Source organism: Thalassophryne amazonica, chromosome 6 (genome assembly GCF_902500255.1).
Source record: "Thalassophryne amazonica chromosome 6, fThaAma1.1, whole genome shotgun sequence".
NCBI lineage: Eukaryota > Metazoa > Chordata > Actinopteri > Batrachoidiformes > Batrachoididae > Thalassophryne > Thalassophryne amazonica.
Window position 1 is genome coordinate 108,227,881 of NC_047108.1, and position 26,499 is coordinate 108,254,379.

The window sequence follows — 26,499 nt, forward strand, 5'->3', positions numbered from 1 at the left end:
CTGTTGTAACATGTGCAGAATGTGGCTTGGCATTGTCTTGCTGAAATAAGCAGGGACGTCCCTGAAAAACACGTTGCTTGGATGGCAGCATGCTCCAAAACCTGGATGTACCTTTCAGCACTGATGGTGCCATCACAGATGTGTAAGTTGCCCATGCCATGGGCGCTAACACACCCCCATACCATCACAGATCCTGCTTTTGAACTTTGCACTGGTAACAATCTGGATGGTCTTTTTCCTCTTTTGTCCGGAGGACATGATGTCCATGATTTCCAAAAACAATTTGAAATGTGGACTCATCAGACCACAGCACCCTTTTCCACTTTATGTCTGTCTATTTCAAATGAGCTCAGGCCCACAGAAGGTGACAGCGTTTCTGGACGTTGTCGATGTATGGCTTTTGCTTTGCATGGTAGAGTTTTAACTTGTACTTGTAGATGTAGTGACGAACTGTGTTAACTGACAATGGTTTTCTGAAGTGTTCCTGAGCCCACGCAGTAAGATCCTTTACACAATGATGTTGGTTTGTAATGCAGTGCCACCTGAGGGATCGAAGGTCACGAGGCATTACCACTGTCCCAGGTTTTTGAAATGTGTTGCAGGCATCTATTTCAAAATGAGCAAATATTTGAACAAAAACAATAAAGTTTATCAGTTTAACCCCTTAAGCCCTCTGGCCTATTTCACCAAAATCACATACCCATACATTATGATTTATTTCTCAGCTTGTACAAGGTCAAAAATGCAAACGTTTGGATCAGGTAAAAGACAGGTCCTAGGGGATGTTGTGGATGCAAAAACATTAAAGAAAATAATACTTTGTAGGAGTAAATTAGGGTTTTTTTTCCCAAAAAATAAATTCCGATTTATGTCTTTATGTGCTTGGCGTTTCAGATCAGCTGTGGTTAGTTGATATGTGATTGAAGTGGATACTTTTGTAGAGGAGTCTTCGCTTGACATTTTGATGTATAATAAGTGTATGTTGGTGTCAGCATTGGTTAGTTATGAGTGTTCAAATGTTCCAACACAGGGCAAGTCCCCAAATTTGGGACTCTAGGGTTTAAGAGGTTAAACATTAAATATCTTGTCTTTGTGGTGTATTCAATTGAATATACGAGGTCTGTTAGAAAAGTAACGGACCTTTTTATTTTTTGCAATAACCTTATGGATTTGAATCACATGTGATTGCATCAACCAAGCTTGAACCTTCGTGCGCATGCATGAGTTTTTTCACGCCTGTCAGTTGTGTCATTCACCTGTGAGCAGGCTTTGAGTGAGCACTGGTCCTCCCCCCTCGTCGGATTTTCATTGTGAGGAAAATGTCTGAATGGCTGGAGCAGCACTGCATCAAATTTTTCCAGAAACTGTGAGAAACAGCCAGGTGGACACCATTCGGAAAATTCAGATGGCTTTCAGGGACGATTTTATAAGCATCACACAGATTAAGGAGTGGTACAGCCGGTTTAAAGAGCTTGTTGAGCGGCAATCGACAGGCTGAAATGACCGGATTATTTCCAAACTGAATGCTGTGTTGATCCGGGACGTCATCTGACTACCAGAGAAATGGCAGAAAAGGTGGACATAGCACTTTTCTGGCACATTCCACTGTTAAAGGAGATTTTGCCATGAAAACAGGAGCGGAGGAATTTGCCACGGAGCCACTAATGGCGCGGAACGAAAGCAGCTCCGTGTTGGTCTCACAGGACATGTTGTGGCATGCTCAGCTCTTCGACAATTTCTCGGATACTCACTCGACTGAAAAGCCACCCAAAGCTGTCTGAATCTTCTGAATGGTGGAAGAGTTGGGCATGTCCTGTGAGACTTCCAACACGGAGGTGCTTTTTGTTCTGCGCCATTAGCGGCTCCGTCCTGACGTGCGAATTCCGCCACACATCTTTCATTACTAAATCTGCTGTAACAGTGTAATGTGCTGAAAAAGTGCTATGTCCACCTCTCTTGCCGTTTCTCTGGTAGTCAGACAACGTCCCGGATCAACACAGCCTTCACTATGGAAATGATCTGGTCGTTTCAGCCTGTCGATGGCCGCTCAGGGCGCGGCACGCCCTTAGCCGCTGTGGGCCATCTTTAATCCGGTTGTAATGCTCCTTAATCTGTGTGATGCCCATAAGATCTTCACCGAAAGCCATCTGAATTTTCCGAATGGTTTCCACATGGCTGTCTCTCACAGTTTCTGAAAAAATTTTGATGCAGCAAAGCGGCAGTCGCTCGGCCATTTTCCTGACAATGAAAATCCGCCGAGGGGGCTGGACCACTCCTCCCACAAAGCGTGCTCACAGGCGAATGACGCAACCGACAGGCGTGAAAAAACTCACGCATGCGCACAAAGGTTCAAGCTTGGCTGATGCAATCACACGTGATTAAAATCCATATGGTTTTTGCAAAAAATAAAAAGGTCTGTTACTTTTCTAACAGACCTCGTAGGTTGAAGAGGATTTCCAAATCATTGTATTCTGTTTTTATTTACAATTTAAACAATGTCCCAACTACAATGGAATTTGGGTTGTACTTTGATGAGGATCTTTCTTTGTTTTTCTCCAATCTATGCAAAATTATTGTGGATATAAACTAGAAATTGGTAGTGATGCATTCAGTGGAGACACATATATGAATTATCGGTTTACATAATTTATGCAAATTATTCATTTAAATCCATTTTAGGTTAAAGATTACCACAAAATGGACTTCTAAACATTCGACTGACACTGAATAGGTAACACTTGGCAATTTGTATGTGAAACATATCTGAATTTGTAAGAAAATCACTTTTAGTGATAATTTATGCAAAATATGCAAATTAACTCATTAAATTTACACAATAAAAATGTATGGAACAGAATTACATTCTATGAAAAAAAATTACATAAGAATCATTCAAGACATCTTTGGTAGGTTAATAAATCAAATTAGTAGAATATCCCGGCCTACATAGGCTGATGTTTGGCCTCAGGTTCATAATAATGAACAACAAGTTTCATCTACAGTAATGAAGCTGTGAAAAAGCTTCACCATCATAATGCAACAGACGTTACTGGCAAATTTCAAGTCTGTGAGCTTTTGTTTCAGGTGTGTGTGTCCGTGAAGGTCTGATAATGAAGCAACGCGATCATGAGATCCACACGTTCTTGTGAAATTTTGATTCGACTGATTCGACTTGTTTCTGGTGAAAGTCGACTGCTGACAGAGGTCATCCAGTTCCTTGTTTGTCACACAAATCCACTGTTCCGGCTTCACCATCTTTGTATCTGCACAGCCTGAACATCAGCACCTCATCACCATCATCCACTTGCATTCTTTGATGAATTTCCACTGGACGACTGGATGAATTTACAAACCTTGTGTCAGGAACTCAATGACCACTCGCTGCTTCAAACGTGGTGATGCGCTTCCCTCACAGGCTTCCATTCTCGCCACAATAACAAAGCAACATTTCACCGGGACAGTTTGCCGCTAACTGAGCTTGTGGAGAGGAACCTACGGAACGGATTAAAACCTGATTCACGTCAGTGCTGCCAGCTGCTGACCAACAAAAAAGCAAATGGACACATTACTTTTCATTCATCGCTCACTGGCAGATGGCATGTCCTACTGTGATTTGTGTGTGTGCTGAGTCTCCTTTCCAACCATCTGGCTACCTGTAGTACTTCTGCCCCTTCCTCCTCTGGTACTCTTGTTCATCCACGGTCCACACGGCGCCCTTTGCTCCTTCCACTCGCACAAAACACTTGTGCAGACTGAGGTTGTGACGCACTGCGTTCTGTGGAGAAAGTTGCACTGAAGTCAAAGTGAGGCAATAAATGAAGATTGCTCAGGTTCAGCTGCGTGCCACCTCTGGTTTACTGCAGAGTACTGCAAAGCTGTGTGTACTGTGAAATATTCAAAACACATTCAGGATGTGACTTGCAACATTTTGCAACAAATCTTAGAAACATGGTGTCTAACCAGATCCTTACTCTGGATGGCATTACCCTGACCTCTAGTAATACTGTGAGAAATCTTGGAGTCATTTTTGATCAGGATATGTCCTTCAATGCGCATATTAAGCAAATATGTAGGACTGCTTTTTTGCATTTGCGCAATATCTCTAAAATTAGAAAGGTCTTGTCTCAGAGTGATGCTGAAAAACTAATTCATGCATTTATTTCCTCTAGGCTGGACTATTGTAATTCATTATTATCAGGTTGTCCTAAAAGTTCCCTGAAAAGCCTTCAGTTAATTCAAAATGCTGCAGCTAGAGTACTGACGGGGACTAGAAGGAGAGAGCATATCTCACCCATATTGGCTTCTCTTCATTGGCTCCCTGTTAATTCCAGAATAGAATTTAAAATTCTTCTTCTTACTTATAAGGTTTTGAATAATCAGGTCCCATCTTATCTTAGGGACCTCATAGTACCATATCAACCCAATAGAGCGCTTCGCTCTCAGACTGCAGGCTTACTTGTAGTTCCTAGAGTTTGTAAGAGTAGAATGAGAGGCAGAGCCTTCAGCTTTCAGGCTCCTCTCCTGTGGAACCAGCTCCCAATTTGGATCAGGGAGACAGACACCCTCTCTACTTTTAAGATTAAGCTTAAAACTTTCCTTTTTGAAAAAGCTTATAGTTAGGGCTGGATCAGGTGACCCTGAACCATCCCTTAGTTATGCTGCTATAGACTTAGACTGTTGGGGGGTTTCCCATGATGCACCCAGTGTTTCTTTTTATTCACCTCTTTTTTCTCTGTATGCACCACTCTGCTTTTAATCATTAGTGATTGATCTCTGCTCTCTTCCACAGCATGTCTTTTTCCTGATTCTCTCCACGCAGCCCCAACCAGTCCCAGCAGAAGACTGCCCCTCCCTGAGCCTGGTTCTGCTGGAGGTTTCTTCCTGTTAAAAGGGAGTTTTCCTTCCCACTGTCGCCAAGTGCTTGCTCATAGGGGGTCGTTTTGACCGTTGGGGTTTTTCTGTAATTATTGTATGGCTTTTGCCTTACAATATAAAGCACCTTGGGGCAACTGTTTGTTGTGATTTGGCGCTATATAAATAAAATTGATTTGATTTGATTTTCAGAAAATTCACATTAAATAGTTCAAGCCACATTCTCACTGAAGTCCAGCTGAAGAAAGAGCAGCTTGTGGTGCTAGAAGAGACTTGGATCTCCTTCATGGATGTTCTACTGGACAGACTCATCATCAATGTGGATTTTGTCTCGGTCCCTTATTGTGATTGCCTTTTTTCTGCCCAGTCCAAAACCTCAGGCTCATTATTGATGCAGTTCTGGTGTAGTGCCACGTAAGTCATGAAGAAGTCTAACAAATCTGTATTAAATTAATATGGAGAACCTAAACTAGTGAGAGCAACACAAGAGAAGATTTGTCCATAAAAAGAGTGAAATTCATGCTGCTGCTGAAAGTGCAGCAAAAGCGCCTCCGTGTTGAATTTTCACAGGACATGCTGTGATATGCCCACTTCTTCCACAATTTCTCAGATAGTCACACGACTGAAAAGTCAGCGAAAGCCGTCTGAATCATCCGAATGGTTTCCACCTGGCTGTCGCCCAGTTTCTGGCAAAATCTGATGCAGCGCTGCTCCAGTCGTTCCGTCTTTTTCCTTGGAATGAAAATCCGTGCACGACACACACCTCACACAAAGGCTGCTTACCAGAAAATGATGCAATCGACAGGTGTGAAAAAGTTCACGCATGTGCACGAAGGTTCAAGGTTTGCTCATGCAAGCACACGTGATTCAAATCCATCAGGTTTTTTAAAAAAATAAAAAGGTCGAGGCGAGCTTGGGGGGAGTGGTAGGGCGGAGGTGAGGGGAAGTGGTAGAGGTGGGAGGGGGAAGATGGGGCATGCGTGATGAGTGCAGATAAGATGAGTTTGTGTCAGTCAGACGACTTTGTATCAGTTTCTCTCAGTGTGCATAATTTCTGGAGTTGCCTTGACAACAACAGACTGACTGTCGGGGAGGGCAGAAGATAAGAAAGGCAGCCGAATGGTTCACCAAAGCCATAGAAATTCTTCTGGAGGAAAACAGTGGAGCGTTTTGAACTTTGGAGGCTGATAAGCGCCTTGGGGCAACTGTTTGTTGTGATTTGGCGCTATATAAAAAAAAAGTTGATTGATTGATTGATAAGCCTGCCATGTTTAGAGTTGAGCAGAGAAAGCACATTTGCAGCTCCTCTAACCAACCAAATCCAATTTATGAGTATTCCCTGGTCTCCGACATCTTTCTTTGCAAGGCGTACATTTGTTCCAAGATGTTATCCAACTTACATCTGAGTTCAAGGGTTACGCAGTCTGAGAATGTATCGCCTTGCCAAACTCAATCATCATGGACAGATAAGGGCTTGTGGTTGTGGTAGCAGCCGTCTTGCCAATTCTCCAGTAGGTCATGGCAGCACATAAACCAATAAATACCAGCCCTCCTATGATAAAAACAAATATAAATAAATCTTCGATGTCCTCCACAGAGAGTGGTACCAAGCACACAACACGCCATTTCTCCCAGGCATCGAGAACATAGCCTGCAGGGTAGGTCCCATCTGGGCATGCAGGGTCCCCCAGCCCTGATTTTCTTGTTGAAAAAATGGTGTCAATATCGTTGAGAGACCAGCTGATCAATTCCATGGTTAATCCAATATAGTTTGAAGAATTCACAGTCCGGTGAATCGGGACTTTGACATACTACATACACATACGTATATATATATATATTATATATATATATATATATATATATATATATATATATATATATATATATATATATATATATATATATATATATATATACATACACACACACAGTAGTGTTCTGAATAGTAGTGCTATGTGACTAAAAAGATTAATCCAGGTTTTGAGTAGATTTCTTATTGTTACATGGGAAACAAGGTACCAGTAGATTCAGTAGATTCTCACAAATCCAACAAGACCAAGCATTTATGACATGCACACTCTTAAGGCTATGAAATTGGGCTATTAGTAAAAAAAAAAAGCAGAAAAGGGGGTGTTTACCATAATAGTAGCATCTGCTGTTGATACTACAAACTCAAAACTATTATGTTCAAACTGCTTTTTTAGCAATCCTGTGAATCACTAAACTAGTATTTAGTTGTATAACCACAGTTTTTCATGATTTCTTCACATCTGCGAGGCATTAATTTTGTTGGTTTGGAACCAAGATTTTGCTCGTTTACTAGTGTGCTTGGGGTCATTGTCTTGTTGAAACACCCATTTCAAGGGCATGTCCTCTTCAGCATAAGGCAACATGACCTCTTCAAGTATTTTGACATATCTAAACTGATCCATGATACCTGGTATCCGATATATAGGCCCAATACCATAGTAGGAGAAACATGCCCATATCATGATGCTTGCACCACCATGCTTCACTGTCTTCACTGTGAACTGTGGCTTGAATTCAGAGTTTGGGGGTCATCTCACAAACTGTCTGTAGCCCTTGGACCCAAAAAGAACAATTTTACTCTCATCAGTCCACAAAATATTCCTCCATTTCTGTTTAGGCCAGTTGATGTGTTCTTTGGCAAATTGTAACCTCTTCTGCACATGTCTTTTATTTAACAGAGGGACTTTGAGGGGGAGGGGATTCTTGCAAATAAATTAGCTTCACACAGGTGTCTTCTAACTGTCACAGCACTTACAGGTAATAGAGCTGTGGCCAGAGGGTGAAAAAAAGTGGTCTACCCCTCCCTATCTTATGAAACCTGTTTTGTTTGATGCATTTATATGCCTACTAATACAAAATCATGGTTGTATGATTTTTACGTTTGCACAACATGGTGAAATAACCCCTTCATTGCGGCTACATCTGAAAATTGTGAAATCAATACAGAAGCCCCTAATCTTTGATTTTCTAAGGTTATATAAACAAAATGGATATCTAATCCATGATATTTGTAGAAAATACACATTAGCATGATATTTGCAGTCACTTCTGTGGAAAAAGTATGATCCTTTGATAATCTTAACCCTTTGTTCCTGTAATTTTACGCAATTTTTGGTTATATTATGCTCAAACATTTTTGTCTTATTTCTGTGGTTGCGGAATGGGTAGAATAGCAATGTTTCTGCTTTTGTAGAGATGTAATCTGTACTTCTAGATTGAAAAGAGGTGATTATTTGCACGTCTGCAGAGTACGACCTGAATTAATTTTATTGTGTCCAAAAATTCTGCTCATTCCTTTCAGTTGCAAGATGGAACTCTGTGAAGAACCCCCAAAGAAGAGAAGACAAATAAATATTTCACACTGCCTAATCTGTAATGAAGTGCTTGGAAAGTCAGAAAAGAATGTTGTCCATTCTCCTAAGGTTGAAGGACTGTACACGATATTTCAAGCTGCAGAGAAATGAAAAGATGCCCTCTATGAACAACTATCTGGAAATAGAGAAGACATTTTGAAGGGGGCTATCAAAGTTAAATATCATAAAGATTGTAGACCATCATATACGAGTAAGACAAACCTTGGTTCTGTTAAAACGGACATATCAGAGGATGCGTTTCCTTCAACTAGTGCCCAGTCTGATACTTATATTGGGAGTCGACTAAGTAGAAATGATTCCTCAAGGTTTAACATATGAACAGACTTGCATTTGATGCAAAATATCACAGGGATTGCTACACAGGTTATATAAGTACAAATAATATTAATGCTGCTAGGAAAAAACTCCAGCATGAGAAAGGATTAATGGCATATGACAAGGCTGCACTGAAACTGTACAGTTACATTAACGAGACTGTATTTTCAAAGACTAAAATGGTTGTACCACTCTCAGACTTGCATACAAAATTTGTTGGGATTCTTCAGGAGGATGGCACTGCAGAATCAAGCAGTTACTCTACTTGGAAACTGAAAGACAAACTAAAGAGTCACTTTGGGGATAAGTTGGTATTCATTGCGCAAACTGGCAAGTCTGATCTTGTCTGCTCAAATACTGTGACGGTTGGTAATGCATTGCAAAAAGTATCTAAACTCCACATCCAGCTTACTGAACAAGGTGAAAATGAACTAGAAAGTGATATCATGCCACAGGATGATCAAGTCATTTTGCATAGGGCTGCTGGAATATTACGCAATGCAGTTCAAGGCAAAACATTTCAACATGATCATTATGCCTCTAGTGATGAATTCAAAATACACCAGTGCAAAAAGTTTGTTCCAGATGAACTGTATGATTTTGCTGTGTGGTGTACATCAAAATCTGACTATGATAATGCCACCCACTATTCAGAAGACTTGAGAAGAAAAGACATTCTAAAAGTTTTCGCTGTATGTCACAACATCATTGCACTGCAGGGAATATCCTGCTTGGAATACTAAGGGCCGATCGTGAAGCAGACTTCCTGCTAAACTTGGATGCAGTGATGGAAACAGTTCCTTTCTTGATACTTGCAGGACGAGTGAACTACGCCAGTGTATGTCGCTGAAATGAAAGAACTGAAAGCTAGCCATCCAGTTGATCACATGATGAAGGGAGGATTTGTTGTGAGGCGGTCATCAAAGTCAACATTCAACAGTGTTCCAACTGACCAAGCCCTTGAACAAACAATAAATCGAGAACCCAAAAGTGAAGGAGGTATCATAGGCTTTACCCTTTGCAAAGCTGCTGTACTGAGATGGCTGCTAACAAGACATGTCAGTGGGGAATACTCAGACTCTTTCAAGTCTATCTGTCTCACACTGCCAAACAGTAAGCTCAGTGATGAGCTCGGTCCAACCCGTCTAACCAGGGACAGGATGTAGCCAAGATCCTCGAATACCTGACCACACAATGTCAAGATCCATTTGACCTGGATGAGGTGCCAGAAGTGCTGCTGAACATCACGTCTGGGCAAATTGCTTCATCAGATGTAGAGGAGTCATCGAGAGCTGTTCCAGAAAGAGGAAAGACCATCCTGACTGATTTCCTTAAAATGAGGTTAGAGGAGGGCGGAACTAAAAGTTTTTGGGACACACTCCCAAAAGAAACTGTCAAGACCTTTGCAAACATGAAAAAAAGGTCTCTCTAGTGATCACAACAGGAAACTCATCATTGACACTGAGGTGCTATTCCGTCAACTCCTGTCAGTTTCCAAACAACGCAATGTTGACCTGAAGACTGTTCTGAGTTCTTGAGTTACGAACTTGCAGCAGTACCTCCATCCATCTTTCATGATGATGGAAGCATGAGAAAGTCAACTAAGTCAGACCTTGCAAAGAAACTAGAATCAACCTGTGAGAAAATTCCCAAACTGCCCCCTAGCATTGCCTCAGCAAAGAATACTGTTTATGTCATTGATGGAATGTCCATGGTACAAGCTCTAAATGAGACTTATTTCAAAACATATAATGACTTGGCAAAGATCATCCTTAAAAGACTGTTGAGGCTCTTTCTAAATCAAACCCTAAATGTTGATGTCATAGCACTTGTGTTTGACAGATATGACTTCAACTTGTCCATTAAACTGGGTGAACGACAGCGAAGAGGAGCAAATGGAGAACTGTTGCCTACTCACAACTGGGAACTGGGAACTGCCCAGTGCCCAGTGCCCAACTACCACCAGTATTTGAAAGGAGGTGGCAACAAAGCTGCTCTTGCTGAATTCATCACACAGTATGTGCTGCAAAATGCCCAGGAACAGTTACCCAAGGACTGCTATATTATCATAGCAGGAGGACTCAAAGAGGGATAGATGGTGAAATGTGTCAGTGAGTCAGGTGTTTCCCAAATGGAAGACTTGTTTTGTACTCATGAGGAGGCTGACACAAGGATGATTCTGCATGCTATCAACCTATCCCAAGGCCACAAACGTGTTGTTGTTAGGTGTGATGATACAGATGTTTTGGTTTTACTTTTGTACTACCATTCTACAGGACAACTGATTGGTGAGGTGTATATGCATGCAGGACATACAGGAAAACTGACCACAAATGAGTGCTACATACCAGTACACCTGTTGGCTGCAGAGATAGGGCAGAGGGTTTGTTTGTGCCTCCCAGTCAACATTGACTGGGTGTGACAGCACAAGTGCTTTATTTCATATTAGCAAGCGTACGGCCTATTCCACCTTGGTTAAGAACATTGACACTCTCTCGAGTTTGGCAACATTTCATGCATCACCAGAGTACCTGCAGTTAGCAAGGACCTTCGGTCTTCTTCTTTACAGACAGAAAGGAAAAACCGCTTCCACATTAGATGAGCTACAGTACATATTTGCCACTATGACAGACAAAGCTTCTTCGATGCTACCTCCCACTGAGGATGCCTTTCAGCAACATGTCCTGAGAGCAAGGTACCAAACTATTGTATGGTGCCAGAGTCACCATGCAAGCCTCCTGGCATGGACTCAGTAGGAAATGAATGGTCCCAGGATGAAAATGGATGAATCAGCCTATCATGTATAAGCAGGAGTCAGCACCAGCAGAAGTGAGGGACCTAACACATCTATTCTGCAAGGATAAAGACTGTGCAACTGGGCAGAAATGTCCATGTCTTCTTGCTGGGCTCAACTGTACTGAGCTGTGTGAATGGAAAGACTGTCAAAATGTCCCACAACTGAAAGCTGAGGAGGAGGTAAAGGAGACTGATGACTAAGCTGGTGATCCCAATCATTGTTTAAATAAAGTCTGCTGAGGGTATGAAAAATGCATTGGCCTGTTGCCTCTAACTGCTTTCAGCATGTAGGGGGTTAAAGTGGATATGGCTGATTTGACAGATTTTAAAAACTGAAGAAACTGTTTACTAATACAGTTTTGGAACAAGTCTGGGGCCAATTGCTTCTTAGAATCAGGGCTGCGGCATTGATTTCATAATTTTTGAGATGTAGACGCAAAAAAGGCAAAGAATTCAAGTCGTACTCTGCAGAAGTGCAAATAATTGTTGTGTGGGTCGCCAGAAGAGGAGGTACTGCTGGCCCACCACCAGAGGGAGCCCTGTCTGGAGTGCGGGCTCCAGGCACCAGAGGGCGCAGCCGCCTCACAGGAGCAGCCAGGGTGACAGCTGTCACGCATCACCTGCAACAGCTGTTACCAATCATCTGATCGGCAGGAGTATATCAGCAGGACGACGTCTCCACCTCTTTGCCGAGATATCGTTCTACCTGGAAGGTAACATACCTCAGCTGACTGTTTTGACAGTATCCTTTGTGACTTTGTGCATTATATTGTGGACTGCTTTTCCAACGAGAGGTGGAGGTAGCTTTCCTGCCGTACTGATTCCTGGGTGCAAACGCATCCTCAGTTAATTGCTTTTTGTTCCTCGCCAGCAGTACCAGGTCCGACACGCGGAGGCAGTGGCCACCTGGGAGTTCGGGACTTGGCGGCTCCAGTATTCCCGGGGTCTGGTGGCGGAGGAAATCGTGTGGTTCCGGTTCTGCTTTGGACAGGCGTCTCCTATCTTCGAGCCTGCCCACACGACACCTTTGTGAATTGACTCTTGTCTATTGTTGCAATCTGTTGTATTTGTTGTGCACATTCACAACAGTAAAGTGTTGTTATTTGACCTATTCCATTGTCCGTTCATTTGCGCCCCCTGTTGTGGGTCCGTGTTCCTACACTTTCCCAACAGGATATCTCGGCCAACGTCATGGATCCCGAGGGGCGTCAACCGGCTGTTGAACGGCCAATGGAAGAACAGGGCGCACAGGCGCCCGCAGGAGGAATGATCGGTGAGTTGCAGCGGATCCTCACCGTTTTCACGGCTCGGTTGGATTTAATGACCGAGCAGAACGTCCTCCTTAACCGCAGGGTGGAGGCTCTCGCCGCGCAGGTGGAGGCGCGCCCTCAGGGCGCTGCTGCGGCTCTCCCTCCTGTCAACCCTGTGCGTAACAGTGACGTTCCACTGGTCGTTCAACGACCCCTCCCACCTTCCCCGGAAGCATACATAAGCCCTCCAGAGCCGTACGGAGGTTGTGTGGAGATGTGCGCGGACTTCCTTATGCAGTGTTCGCTCGTCTTCGCACAACGTCCTGTCATGTACGCGACTGATTCTAGCAAGATAGCTTATGTAATTAATCTGCTTCGCGGCAAGGCACGCGCTTGGGCTACAGCGCTTTGGGAGCAAAATTCACGGCTCCTTCTGACATATGATGGGTTTGTGAGGGAGTTCAGAACAGTGTTCGATCACCCAAATAGAGGAGAGACCGCTTCAGCCGTGCTGCTGTCAATGAGACAGGGGCGCCGGAGCGCAGCTGCTTATGCAGTCGACTTCCACATCGCGGCTGCGAGGTCCGGCTGGAATAACACTGCCCTCCGCGCCGCCTTCGTAAATGGACTGTCGTTGGTCCTGAAGGAGCTCCTGGTGGCTAAGGACGAACCGCGGGATTTAGACTGGCTTATTGATCTCGTTATACGATTAGACAATCGGTTAGAGGAACGCCATCGGGAGCGAGGCGAAGGACGTGACCGGATACGCGCCGCCCCTCTCCCTTCCGGGCTCGAAAAGGGGCCGCCCTCCCCACGCTCCACAGCCGCAGCGCTTTGTGGAGCAACAGCTCCCCCTGTTGACGTTGTTAGGGAGACGCACAGGGCCAAAATGGGGAGGCTGATCCGTGGAGAGTGTTTTCTCTGCAGCTCAACAGAGCACACACAGAGAGACTGCCCCAAACAGCCAAAACGTCAACACTCGCCCTTAGAGACTGGGCTAAGGGGGGGTCAAGACATTCAAGTGAGACACACACAAATTGCCACACGACTCCCAGTCACAATCCTGAGCGGGGATTTAACCCTTCAAGCCCGAGCACTGGTGGACACGGGGTCAGAAGGGAATCTGCTAGACAGCAGATGGGCAAAGGAGGTAGGGCTCCCTCTGGTGGCGCTTCCTACGCCATTGCAGGTGCGGGCACTAGATGGCACCCTCCTCCCTTTACTCACACACAAGACACAACCAGTAACTCTGGTGGTGTCTGGAAACCACCGGGAGGAGATTGAGTTTTTTGTAACTCCTTCTACCTCCCGCGTGATTTTGGGCATCCCATGGATGTTAAAGCACAATCCCCGGATCGATTGGCCGTCTGGGGTGGTGGTTCAGTGGAGCGAAACCTGCCATCGGGTGTGTTTAGGATCCTCGGTTCCTCCCGGTTCCCAGGCTAAGGAGGAGGTCAAAGTCCCTCCCAATCTGACGGCAGTGCCGGTTGAGTACCACGATCTTGCTGACGTCTTCAGCAAGGATCTGGCACTCACCCTTCCCCCGCACCGTCCGTACGATTGTGCCATTGATTTGGTTCCAGGCGCTGAGTTCCCGTCCAGCAGGCTGTACAACCTCTCACGACCTGAGCGCGAATCAATGGAGACCTACATCCGGGACTCATTAGCTGCCGGGCTGATCCGGAACTCCACCTCCCCGATGGGGGCAGGTTTCTTTTTTGTGGGCAAGAAAGATGGCGGACTTCGTCCATGTATTGATTACAGGGGGCTGAATGAGATTACGGTTCGCAACCGATACCCGTTGCCATTATTAGATTCCGTGTTCACCCCCCTGCATGGAGCCAAAATCTTTACTAAGCTGGATCTTAGAAATGCGTATCACCTGGTTCGGATCCGGAAGGGAGACGAATGGAAGACGGCATTCAACACCCCATTAGGTCACTTTGAGTACCTGGTCATGCCGTTCGGCCTCACAAATGCCCCCGCGACGTTCCAAGCATTAGTTAATGATGTCTTGCGGGATTTCCTGCACCGATTCGTCTTCGTATATCTAGACGATATACTCATCTTTTCTCCGGATCCTGAGACTCATGTCCGGCATGTACGTCAGGTCCTGCAGCGGTTGTTGGAGAACCGGCTGTTTGTGAAGGGCGAGAAGTGTGAGTTTCACCGCACATCTTTGTCCTTCCTGGGGTTTATCATCTCCCCCAACTCCGTCGCTCCTGATCCGGCCAAGGTTGCGGCGGTGAGAGACTGGCCCCAACCCACTAGCCGTAGGAAGCTGCAACAGTTCCTCGGCTTTGCTAATTTCTACAGGAGGTTCATTAAGGGCTACAGTCAGGTAGTTAGCCCCCTGACAGCCCTGACCTCACCAAAAGTCCCCTTCACCTGGTCGGATCGTTGCGATGCCGCGTTCAAGGAGTTGAAACGGCGCTTCTCGTCTGCACCCGTTCTGGTGCAGCCCGATCCTAGTCGCCAGTTAGTGGTTGAAGTGGACACCTCGGACTCAGGGATAGGAGCTGTGCTTTCCCAGAGCGGGAAGACCGATAAGGTCCTTCACCCGTGTGCCTATTTTTCCCGCAGGTTGACCCCGGCCGAACGGAATTATGACGTCGGCAATCGAGAACTCCTTGTGGTGAAAGAGGCTCTTGAAGAGTGGAGACATCTGTTGGAGGGAACGTCCATGCCATTCACGGTTTTCACTGACCACCGGAACCTGGAGTATATCAGGACCGCCAAGCGGCTGAATCCCAGGCAAGCCCGCTGGTCACTGTTCTTCGGCCGTTTTGACTTCCGGATCACCTACCGTCCCGGGACCAAGAACCAGAGATCGGATGCCTTGTCCCGGGTACATGAAGATGAAGTCAAAACGGAGTTGTCGGATCCACCGGAACCCATCATCCCGGAGTCCACTATCGTGGCCACCCTCACCTGGGACGTAGAGAGAACCGTCCGGGAGGCCCTGGCACGAAGCCCGGACCCCGGAACTGGGCCGAAGAACAGACTCTACGTCCCACCAGAAGCTAGGGCTGCAGTCCTGGACTTCTGTCACGGCTCTAAGCTCTCCTGTCATCCAGGGGTGCGAAGAACCGTGGCAGTTGTCCGGCAGCGCTTCTGGTGGGCATCCCTAGAGGCCGACGTCCGGGATTATATCCAGGCCTGCACCACCTGCGCCAGGGGCAAGGCTGACCATCGCAGGGCTTCGGGTCTGCTCCAGCCGCTGCCCGTGCCCCATCGCCCCTGGTCCCACATCGGCCTGGATTTTGTCACGGGCCTCCCGCCGTCCCAGGGCAACACCACCATCCTCATGATAGTGGACCGATTCTCCAAGGCGGCCCACTTCGTGGCCCTCCCGAAGCTCCCGACGGCCCAGGAGACAGCGAACCTCCTGGTTCACCACGTCGTCCGGCTGCATGGGATCCCAACAGACATCGTCTCCGATCGCGGTCCGTTCTGCCGCCCGTTCTGCCTTGCTGAGGGCCCGGATGAGGTCAAAGGCCCATGCAGACCGTCGGCGGACCCCGGCCCCTGCGTATCGGCCAGGGCAGGAGGTGTGGTTATCCACCAGAGACATCCCCCTCAAAGTGGACTCCCCCAAGTTACAGGACCGTTACATCGGCCCCTTCAAGATCCAGAAGGTCATCAGTCCAGCCGCAGTGAGGCTTCAGCTGCCGGCCTCACTGCGGATTCATCCTGTATTTCACGTGTCCTGGATTAAACCACATCACACCTCACCCCTCTGTACTCCGGGCCCGGCACCGCCTCCTGCCCGGATCATCGATGGCGAGCCAGCTTGGACTGTACGCCGGCTTTTGGATGTCCGTAGGATGGGCCGGGGCTTCCAGTATTTGGTGGACTGGGAGGGGTACGGACCTGAAGAACGCTCCTGGGTGAAGAAGAGCTTCATCCTGGACCCGGCCCTCCTGGCCGATTTCTACCGCCGCCACCCGGACAAGCCTGGTCGGGCGCCAGGAGGCGCCCGTTGAGGGGGGGGTCCTGTTGTGTGGGCCGCCAGAAGAGGAGGTACTGCTGGCCCACCACCAGAGGGCGCCCTGTCTGGAGTGCGGGCTCCAGGCACCAGAGGGCGCAGCCGCCTCACAGGAGCAGCCAGGGTGACAGCTGTCACGCATCACCTGCAACAGCTGTTACCAATCATCTGATCGGCAGGAGTATATCAGCAGGACGACGTCTCCACCTCTTTGCCGAGATATCGTTCTACCTGGAAGGTAACGTACCTCAGCTGACTGTTTTGACAGTATCCTTTGTGACTTTGTGCATTATATTGTGGACTGCTTTTCCAACGAGAGGTGGAGGTAGCTTTCCTGCCGTACTGATTCCTGGGTGCAAACGCATCCTCAGTTAATTGCTTTTTGTTCCTCGCCAGCAGTACCAGGTCCGACACGCGGAGGCAGTGGCCACCTGGGAGTTCGGGACTTGGCAGCTCCAGTATTCCCGGGGTCTGGTGGCGGAGGAAATCGTGTGGTTCCGGTTCTGCTTTGGACAGGCGTCTCCTATCTTCGAGCCTGCCCACACGACACCTTTGTGAATTGACTCTTGTCTATTGTTGCAATCTGTTGTATTTGTTGTGCACATTCACAACAGTAAAGTGTTGTTATTTGACCTATTCCATTGTCCGTTCATTTGCGCCCCCTGTTGTGGGTCCGTGTTCCTACACTTTCCCAACAATAATCACCACTTTTCAATCTCGATGTACAGATTACATCTCTACAAAAACAGAAATATTACTAGTCTACCCATTTACAACCACAGAAATAAAACAAAAAATGTTTCTGAGCATAATATTCTAAAAATTACGAAAAATTATAGAAGGGTTAAGGTTATCACAGGATCATACTTTTTTCCACAAAAGTGACTGCAAATATCATGCTGATGTGCATTTTCTACAAATATCATGGATGAGATATCCTTTTTGTTCATATAAGCTCAGAAAATCATAGAATAGGGCTTCTGTATTGATATCACAATTGTCAGATATAGCTGTAAAGAAGGGGTTAATTCATGATGTTGTGCACACTTAAAAATCATACAACCATGATTGTCTATTAGTAGGCATATAAATGCATCAATCAAAACAGGTTTCATATAGTTATAAGATGGGGAGGGGTATGTTCCCTTTTTAGGGCCCTTTTTTGGCCTTGGCCACAGCACTATAACTCCAGACTGTCTTTGATCATCCTGGAGCTGATCAATGGGTGAGCCTTTGCCATTCTGGTTATTCTTCTATCCATTTTGATGGTTGTTTTCCGTTTTCTTCCACGCGTCTTTTTTGTTCATTTTAAAGCACTGGAGATCATTGTAGATGAACAGCCTATAATTTTTTTGCACCTGCGTATAAGTTTTCCCCTCTCCAATCAACTTTTTAATCAAACTACGCTGTTCTTCTGAACAATGTCTTGAACATCCCATTTTCCTCGGGCTTTCAAAGAGAAAAGCATGTTCAACAGGTGCTGGCTTCATCCTTAAATAGGGGACACCTGATTCACACCTGTTTGTTCCACAAAATTGACAAACTCACTGACTGAATTCCACACTAGTATTATTGTGAACGCCCCCTTTTCTACTTTTTTTACTAATAGCCCAATTTCATAGCCTTACGAGTGTGCATATCATGAATGCTTGGTCTTGTTGGATTTGTGAGAATCTACTGAATCTACTGGTACTTTGTTTCCCATGTAACAATAAGAAATATACTCAAAACCTGGATTAATCTTTTTAGTCACATAGCACTACTATTATTCTGAACACTACTGTATATATATATATATATATATATATATATATATATATATATATATACATACATACATACATATTCTATTTCTACCTCATTTCTTATGTCTTGTACTGTTACAAGTATTATTATTATTGCTTATCCTTGCACACGCTGTTTGATGAATATTTTCCTCTACTTGCACCCACCTTGTGTGTTGTCTTAAGAGCTGACGTAACATGTGAATTTCTCCTCTGTGAGATCAATAAAGTTTATCTTATCTTATCTTGAAGATTGGAGCAGAGATAGAGGAAGAGAGGAGAAAGGAGGAGATGCAACCGCCCTCGCCGGGAGCAGATGAAAAAAATCCACAACTATTGTAGCTGAGTGGAAAATGTTATTTCCAAACTGTAGCCACAAGATAGAACTATGCTTTTTGGAGTATCGCAATACTGAAGTTTTCCAGAAAAATGACACCAGAGAAAGCAGGATGGTAGTCAGAACAGGACACAAGGTGGATCCATGGCACCGTGGATCCATGACACAGTAGATGAGGCACCAGCACATGATGCAAAGCGGACCTGAAGCATGAAGCGGAAAGTCTTTCTGACTTAGTGACTCATGGGGCATTTGCTGTGTTCCAAATGGGAAAACATTGTTTTCTTCAAAATATTTTTTTCAGTGGGAAACGATTTAGTGAAGATTAGGACTAGTGGCCGGCGATCACCTTAGTATTTCTTCTGTTTTTCTTGTTGCTTAATGCTGACAAATTATCCTGTATTTGTTGTTTTTCTGATGCCTGATTCTGTTATTTTTCTCTCTGTTTGAGGTACGGCTCCATCCAGAGATGGGTGTGGTGTCTTCTTCTGCAGGCCTCCTGTCCTGTGCACTGGCAGCATTTCCTGTAAATTCGTTTTCTGAATTTTTTTGTAAATTTGGTATATAAAAGAAATAAATTAAATGTAAATATGTCAACTAATATCATATTGATTGTATAGAAGCCAAAGGTGTCATGTTTGGCGCTGATTGTGATTTAGTTGATATGATGTGAACAGATTTAGGTGCAATGAGCAACTCGTGAGAGGACGGCATGGCTGATATGTTCTGAAAGCTCTGTAAGTGTATTTTAGTTACAGTTTGGATTCCAGATGTGTGTGGTGCCAAAAAAAAGAGTTCTGTGTGTAGATGGTGGCCCATGTACCTGAGCACAAAGGGCTGTCATCAGTACTTAATTTGATGTGTGTGTGTGTGTGTGTGTGTGTGTGTGTGTGTGTGTGTGTGTGTGTGTGTGTGTGTGTGTGTGTGTGTGTGTGTGTGTGTGTGTGTGTGTGTGTGTGTGTGTGTGTGTGTGTGTGTTTGTTGATGAGAGCTGAAAGTCATTTTAAGTTAACCTCTGACTCACAGACGGGGTCATAAATACATAAGAAGAAATAATCTCCTTTTTAACACACTATTCCCTGATTTAGTCCTGGATCTGAGGGGCATGGCTAAATAAGCACCGAGGCAAAAAAGGCGTGGTCCACATCAAACAGAGCACTACAAGCTGTTTGTTCAAAGCCTTAAGTGATGACAGAAACCGTCAAATGTGCATGTGAGGAGGATTCATTCGACTGCAGCCTCAGCAGCTTCCAGACGGCTGTGGGGCGGATTCTCTGGACCTGGACAAGCGTGCATGTAACTGGTGCTCAGGTACTCATGTGCACCAAAAAAGGGAAGTGATGACCACAGATTGTAGAAAATGTACTAAAAGCTAAAAAAAAGAAAGGACAGAGCTCAGGAGTTCCAGTCAGGATGAAGGAATACTACATTTGGAACTTGGGTTTACATCGAGGACACAAGCAACAGGAAGACAGTTATAGACAAACTGACCATGAAGATGTCTGTGTTATTGCTGGAGGATTTGAAATAAAAATACAGAGTTTTAGAGGTTCAGGGCTGAGGGACGATGTCCTGAGTGCTGTTTGACCGGGTTCCAGCCAACTTCCAACTCTCGATGAAGTGGTGAGATTTTGTTTTTAGTAAATGTGTGAAATGTGGAATCTGCTGAGTGTTTCCAGTGTTTGAAGGTTTTCCTGTTACTACAAATCACATCATCACCATCAGGACGTGTCAGTGCGCCAACCTGACCTGAGACAAAGGTAAAAACCTGTCTGCATGTCTGTGTCGGTCCTGTGTGCAGTGACAACGTCCATCCGCCTGTTAGTCCCAACACCACAAGGAAGAAGAAGGACACACAGGACAGGAAGACATCAGTGCTGTGTTTGAGGACAACCAACCTTCCATGTGGCAGGGCCACATCTGAAGTAGAAGAACATGGAGGTGAACCAGCTGTAGATCTCACTCAGAGAGCGCTCTTTGTCCGGGGAGTCCAGGATGGACTGCAGAGACGAAGGAGCACAAAACAGTGAGTGAGAACACACACAAATTATGCAAATTATTGGTTGAGTTAATCGGGTTTTAAAAAGGAATAGTTTTGCACCATGTGTCATGCTTAGTTATCATGTTACAGGGTAACCTGTAATTGGTACCCTGGATTTGGTTCTCACACGTGGCATCACTGTCATCATGAATACTGACATCATGCCTCTTGCATCGGTGGTCTCTGATCACTCACTTATTAGTTTTACAGTTTCGCTGCCGTGTTTTGTCGAACAACAACCTTATTTATCACTGTGGTGATGCATCAACTCCTCAACTACGACTGAACTCAAAGTTAGGCTGCCTGATATCTTAACTTCACATGTGGCAAATACCCAATCAGTAGACAGTCTTGTGGATAGTTTAAACTCAGCGCTCAAAACTACACTCAACATGATCACACCACCTTTATTAAAACCACGCTCCCCCAAAACACAGTCACCTTGGATTAATTATTACTTGCATGACCTGAAGCATAAGGCTAGAGGTCTAGAACGGAAATGGTGTAGTTCAAAATTAGAAGTATTCCACCTCAGGTGGCGTGATGCTAACGTAGACTATAAGCATGCACTACTGGCTACAAAGCGGATGTATTACTCTGATTTGATCAACAAAAACAAGCATAACTCAAAGTTAGGACTAGTGGCCAGCGATCACCTTAGTATTTCCTTTGTTTTTCTTGTTGCTTAATGCTGACAAATTATACTGTATTTGTTGTCTTTCTGCCACCTGACTGTTTTTTCTCTCTGTTTGAGGTGCGGCTCCATCCAGAGATGGGTGTGATGTCTTCTTCTGAAACCCTCCTGTCCTGTGCACCAACAGCATTTCCTGTATATGTGTTTTGTAAATTGATTTGTAATTTGTGTCAGTAGCATGACCCAAGCAGAGGGTCACCCCTTTGAGTCTGGTCTGCTTGAGGTTTCTTCCTAAAATCATCAGAGGGAGTTTTTTCTTTTCTTTTTCTTTCTTTTCTTTCATACTCTTAATCATGGAATTTTACTAAAAAAAAATTGGAAAGATATGGCATTAGGGGAGTGGCTTTGAAGTGGATCCAAAGTTATTTAACAGAGTGAAAACAGTTTGTGAAGATGGGTGAATTTCAGTCAGGGTATTTGGGCATTGCTTGTGGGGTCCCGCAAGGATCTGTATTGGGTCCAATGTTGTTTAATTTGTATATAAATGATATATTTGGTGTTTCAAAGTTATTAAAACTAATTCTATTTGCAGATAATACTAATACACTCAACAAAAATATAAACGCAACACTTTTGGTTTTGCTCCCATTTTGTATGAGATGAACTCAAAGATCTAAAACTTTTTCCACATACACAATATCACCATTTCCCTCAAATATTGTTCACAAACAAGTCTAAATCTGTGATAGTGAGCACTTCTCCTTTGCTGAGATAATCCATCCCACCTCACAGGTGTGCCATACCAAGAAGCTGATTAGACACCATGATTAGTGCACAGGTGTGCCTTAGACTGCCCACAATAAAAGGCCACTCTGAAAGGTGCAGTTTTATCACACAGCACAAAGCCACAGATGTCGCAAGATTTGAGGGAGCGTGCAATTGGCATGCTGACAGCAGGAATGTCAACCAGAGCTGTTGCTCGTGTATTGAATGTTCATTTCTCTACCATAAGCCGTCTCCAAAGGCATTTCAGAGAATTTGGCAGTACATCCAACCAGCCTCACAACCGCAGACCACGTGTAACCACACCAGCCCAGGACCTCCACATCCAGCATGTTCACCTCCAAGATCGTCTGAGACCAGCCACTCGGACAGCTGCTGAAACAATCGGTTTGCATAACCAAAGAATTTCTACACAAACTGTCAGAAACCGTCTCAGGGAAGCTCATCTGCACGCTCGTCGTCCTCATCAGGGTCTCTAACTGACTCCAGTTCGTCGTCGTAACCGACTTGAGTGGGCAAATGCTCACATTCGCTGGCGTTTGGCACGTTGGAGAGGTGTTCTCTTCACGGATGATGCGAAGGAGATGTGTTGCACTGCATGAGGCATATGGTGGTCACACCAGATACTGACTGTTATCCCCCTCCCCCCCCCCCCCCAATAAAACAAAACTGCACCTTTCAGAGTGGCCTTTTATTGTGGACAGTCTAAGGCACACCTGTGCACTAATCATGGTGTCTAATCAGCATCTTGATATGGCACACCTGTGAGGTGGGATGGATTATCTCAGCAAAGGAGAAGTGCTCACTATCACAGATTTCGACTAGTTTGTGAACAATATTTGAGGGAAATGGTGATATTGTGTATGTGGAAAAAGTTTTAGATCTTTGAGTTCATCTCATACAAAATGGGAGCAAAACCAAAAGTGTTGTGTTTATATTTTTGTTGAGTATATATTCTATTCTAGTGATAATTATCATGACCTAATTCATAGTATAAATAATGAATTACTTAAACTGAAATTATGGATGGATATTAACAAACTTTCCCTAAATTTAAATAAAACTAAAGTAATATTCTTTGGACACTACAAGGAAAAATTAAATGAGATAATAAATATAGATGGTGTCAGTATAGATACTGTGTCAGAAATAAAATTCTTAGGAATAACTATAGACAGCAAATTAACCTGGAAAGCACACATCAGACACATACAAAGTGTCTCAGTTATTAACAAAGTTAAATACGTCTTAGAATATAATGCATTGTATTTACTGTATTGTTCATTAGTGTTGCCCTACCTAACCTACTGCATTGAAATTTGGGGCAATAACTATAAAAGTTCACTACATCCCCTCTTTTTACTCCAGAAACGTGCTATTAGAGTTATACACAAGGTAGGATATTACGAGCACACTCATAATCTATTCCTGCAGTCTAAGTTGTTAAAACTATATGAATTAGTCGATTTTTACACGGCACAACTTCTGTACAAAGCAAATAAAAATATCCTGCCTATTGATATTCAAAAGCTCTTCACACACAGAGAAGGGGGTTATAGCCTGAGGGGCTGTAGTAACTTTAAGATTCAGCCGGGAGGACTACGAGGAAAAGTTTGTGTGTGTCTGTGTGTGGAGTTAAACTCTGGAACCGACTGGGGCAGCAACTTAAGCAATGTACAAATATTCATTACTTCAAATCAAATCAAAGTATAAGGAAATGATTTGTGATTATTTATTAAAAAATCAAATTAGAACATTTTCAGGAATGTAAAACAATATAAATAACTGCCTATATTATAGTGTGTTATTGATTATATATGTGATTAGAGGATCCAGAGTGGGCATTGGGTTTGAGTGCTGACTGTGTTAAGATGAAGCTGTGTCTGGTTTCTGTGGTTGTGCTGCTTCTGGCTCTCCATCTTTCACTGCAGGTGAGGAGCCAGAGTCTGAACAACACCGGTGACTCAGTGAATACAACTACAAATATGACAGTGGCTAGATACTTCATAACGCCCAGTTTCAACGCTGCAGTGAACACAGTCAAAGACAAATAAAGGTTTTCCAAAGAGCGAGGCCTTCACGCTGCTGCTCCCAGTTGCACTCGTGCCCACTGTGGTACCTGGTGATGGCATTGGCACATGACACATCACCAAGTGGCTTAATGAAATATCTATTTATATTATATAGTAATATGAATATAACACAGATCAGATTGATAACCAACATGTTTGTTTGTGTGTGTGTTTGTCCTTCTGTGGTGTTGTGAGCCATCTGTCATGCTGCTGGTTCCGTTCTGTCTTAGTATCCATGACATCCAAATCTCTATAGTCACACCTGGTAGGTCTCTAGGGATGGTACTCCAGGGTAGCCCCCTGCCTTGAGAGACCATCTCACCATCAGACCTGCCATTTTAATGCACCAACATCAAACTTTAGCAGGACCAGTGGGTAGTAACGTCTTGGAATAACCTCACAGGACCTTAGAACCTTACAGGACCTTAAAAACACAGGACCTTAGTGAGGTAATAACTCAGGTAATAACAGGTAATAACCTCACTAAGGTCCTGTGTTTTTTAATTGCACCTCATATGACTCCATGCTTTAGCAGGTCCTCACCAAGGACCTGTGGTTTTAATGCACTCACCTCAAGCGCCTCAAACTAAGCAGGGTAAACAACAACAGTAATAATAATCATCATAATAAAGCCAATGATATGTGTTCCTTGTGTGTCTTGTCTGGTCCTCTGTTGTGTGTTATTTTGTCTATACTGTACAGTGTGTAATTGTTATTCACTCCTGTGTTATATTACTATGGTATTGTATTATGTTACGTTTATATTTATATGTGTATGCACGTGTGTTTGTATGTGTGTGTATATATATATATATATATACACGTATGTATGTACGTATGTATATATATATATATATATATATATATATATATATATATATATATATATATACATACATACATACATACATATGTGTATGTGTATGTATGTATGTATGTGTATATGAGGTCTATTAGAAAACTAACTGGCACTTTTATAAAAAAAAAAAAAAAAAACTATATGGATTTGAATCACGTGCGATTACACCAGACATGCTTGAACCCTCGTGCGCATGCGTGAGTTTTTTCACGCGTGTCGGTGACGTCATTCGCCTGTGGGCAGGCTTTGAGTGAGCACTGGTCCAGCCCTCTCGGCTGAAATCTTTTGTCTAAGACGCTGCTGGAGACGGCGTGCGTTGCTTTATCAAAATTTTTTCAGGATCTGTGAGGGATATCCGAGTGGACACTATTCGAGAAATTCAGCTGGTTCTCGGTGAAAAATTTAACAGCTGATGAGAGATTGTGGAGTTTCTTTCGCTTTAAGGACAGCTCACAAAGCGGATCGGCACGGCGCGGTCGGAGGTGGCGTCCGTCTGGCTGTTTCAAGCTGAAAACTTCCACATTTCAGGCTCTGTTCACCCAGGTCGTCATCAGAGAACAGAGAAGTTTCAGAAGAAGTCGGCATGAGGAGTTTATGTGGACATTCCACTGTTAAAGGAGATTTTGTAATGAAAGAACGTACGGGCAAATTCGCCGAGTCGGTTCCGTGATGACGCCGCAAATCCGTCTGCGCCACGACAGGAAAAACACCTCCGTGTTGAAAACCATTTGTAAAATTCAGGTGGCTTTTGATGGCTTTCAACAAGTGAGTATCTGAGAAATTGTTTAACAGCTGGGCATGTTCCAACTTGTCCGTTAAGGTTTCCAATGGAGGTGTTTTTCCTGTCGCGACCCCCCACGGTCAGGTCCGGCCCGACATGCGAATCTGCCCGCACGTTCTTTCATTACAAAATCTCCTTTAACAGTGGAATGTCCGCATAAACTCCTCATGCCGACCTCTTCTGAAACTTCTCTGTTCTCTGACGACGACCTGGGTGAACAGAGCCTGAAATGTGGAAGTTTTCAGCTTGAAATAGCGAGACGACGACGCCTCGGAGCGCAGATCGCTGTCAGGTGCCGTGGGCCGTCCTTAAAGCGACACTTACAGACCAAAATCTCTCATCAGCCGTTAAAATTTTTACCAAAAACCAGCTGAATTTATCGAATGGTGTCCACTCAGTTGTGCCTTACAGTTTTTGAAAAAATTTTCAAAAACAAAGCAGCAGTCTCTGAGCCATTCCTAAACAATGAAAAAAATCGACGAGAGGGTGGGCCACTCCTCACTCAAAGACTGCCCACAGGCAAATGATGTAACCGACAGGCGTGAAAAAACTCTTGCATGCCCACGAGGGTTCAAGCATG

General features: G+C 44.4%; 1 protein-coding gene across 1 annotated transcript in view; it reads right to left on the reverse strand.

Moving 5' to 3' along the window:
* Positions 1-3,649: 3,649 nt before the first annotated feature.
* The window catches only part of foxp3b (forkhead box P3b), a 59,229-nt gene continuing 36,379 nt past the window's right edge, over positions 3,650-26,499 (reverse strand). Inside the window, exons 7-8 of the mRNA XM_034171528.1 lie at positions 20,648-20,749; positions 3,650-3,775 (exon numbers count right to left, since the gene is read on the reverse strand). Of these exons, the coding sequence (XP_034027419.1) occupies positions 3,650-3,775; positions 20,648-20,749 (228 nt within the window). The remainder of the gene's footprint in view (positions 3,776-20,647; positions 20,750-26,499) is intronic.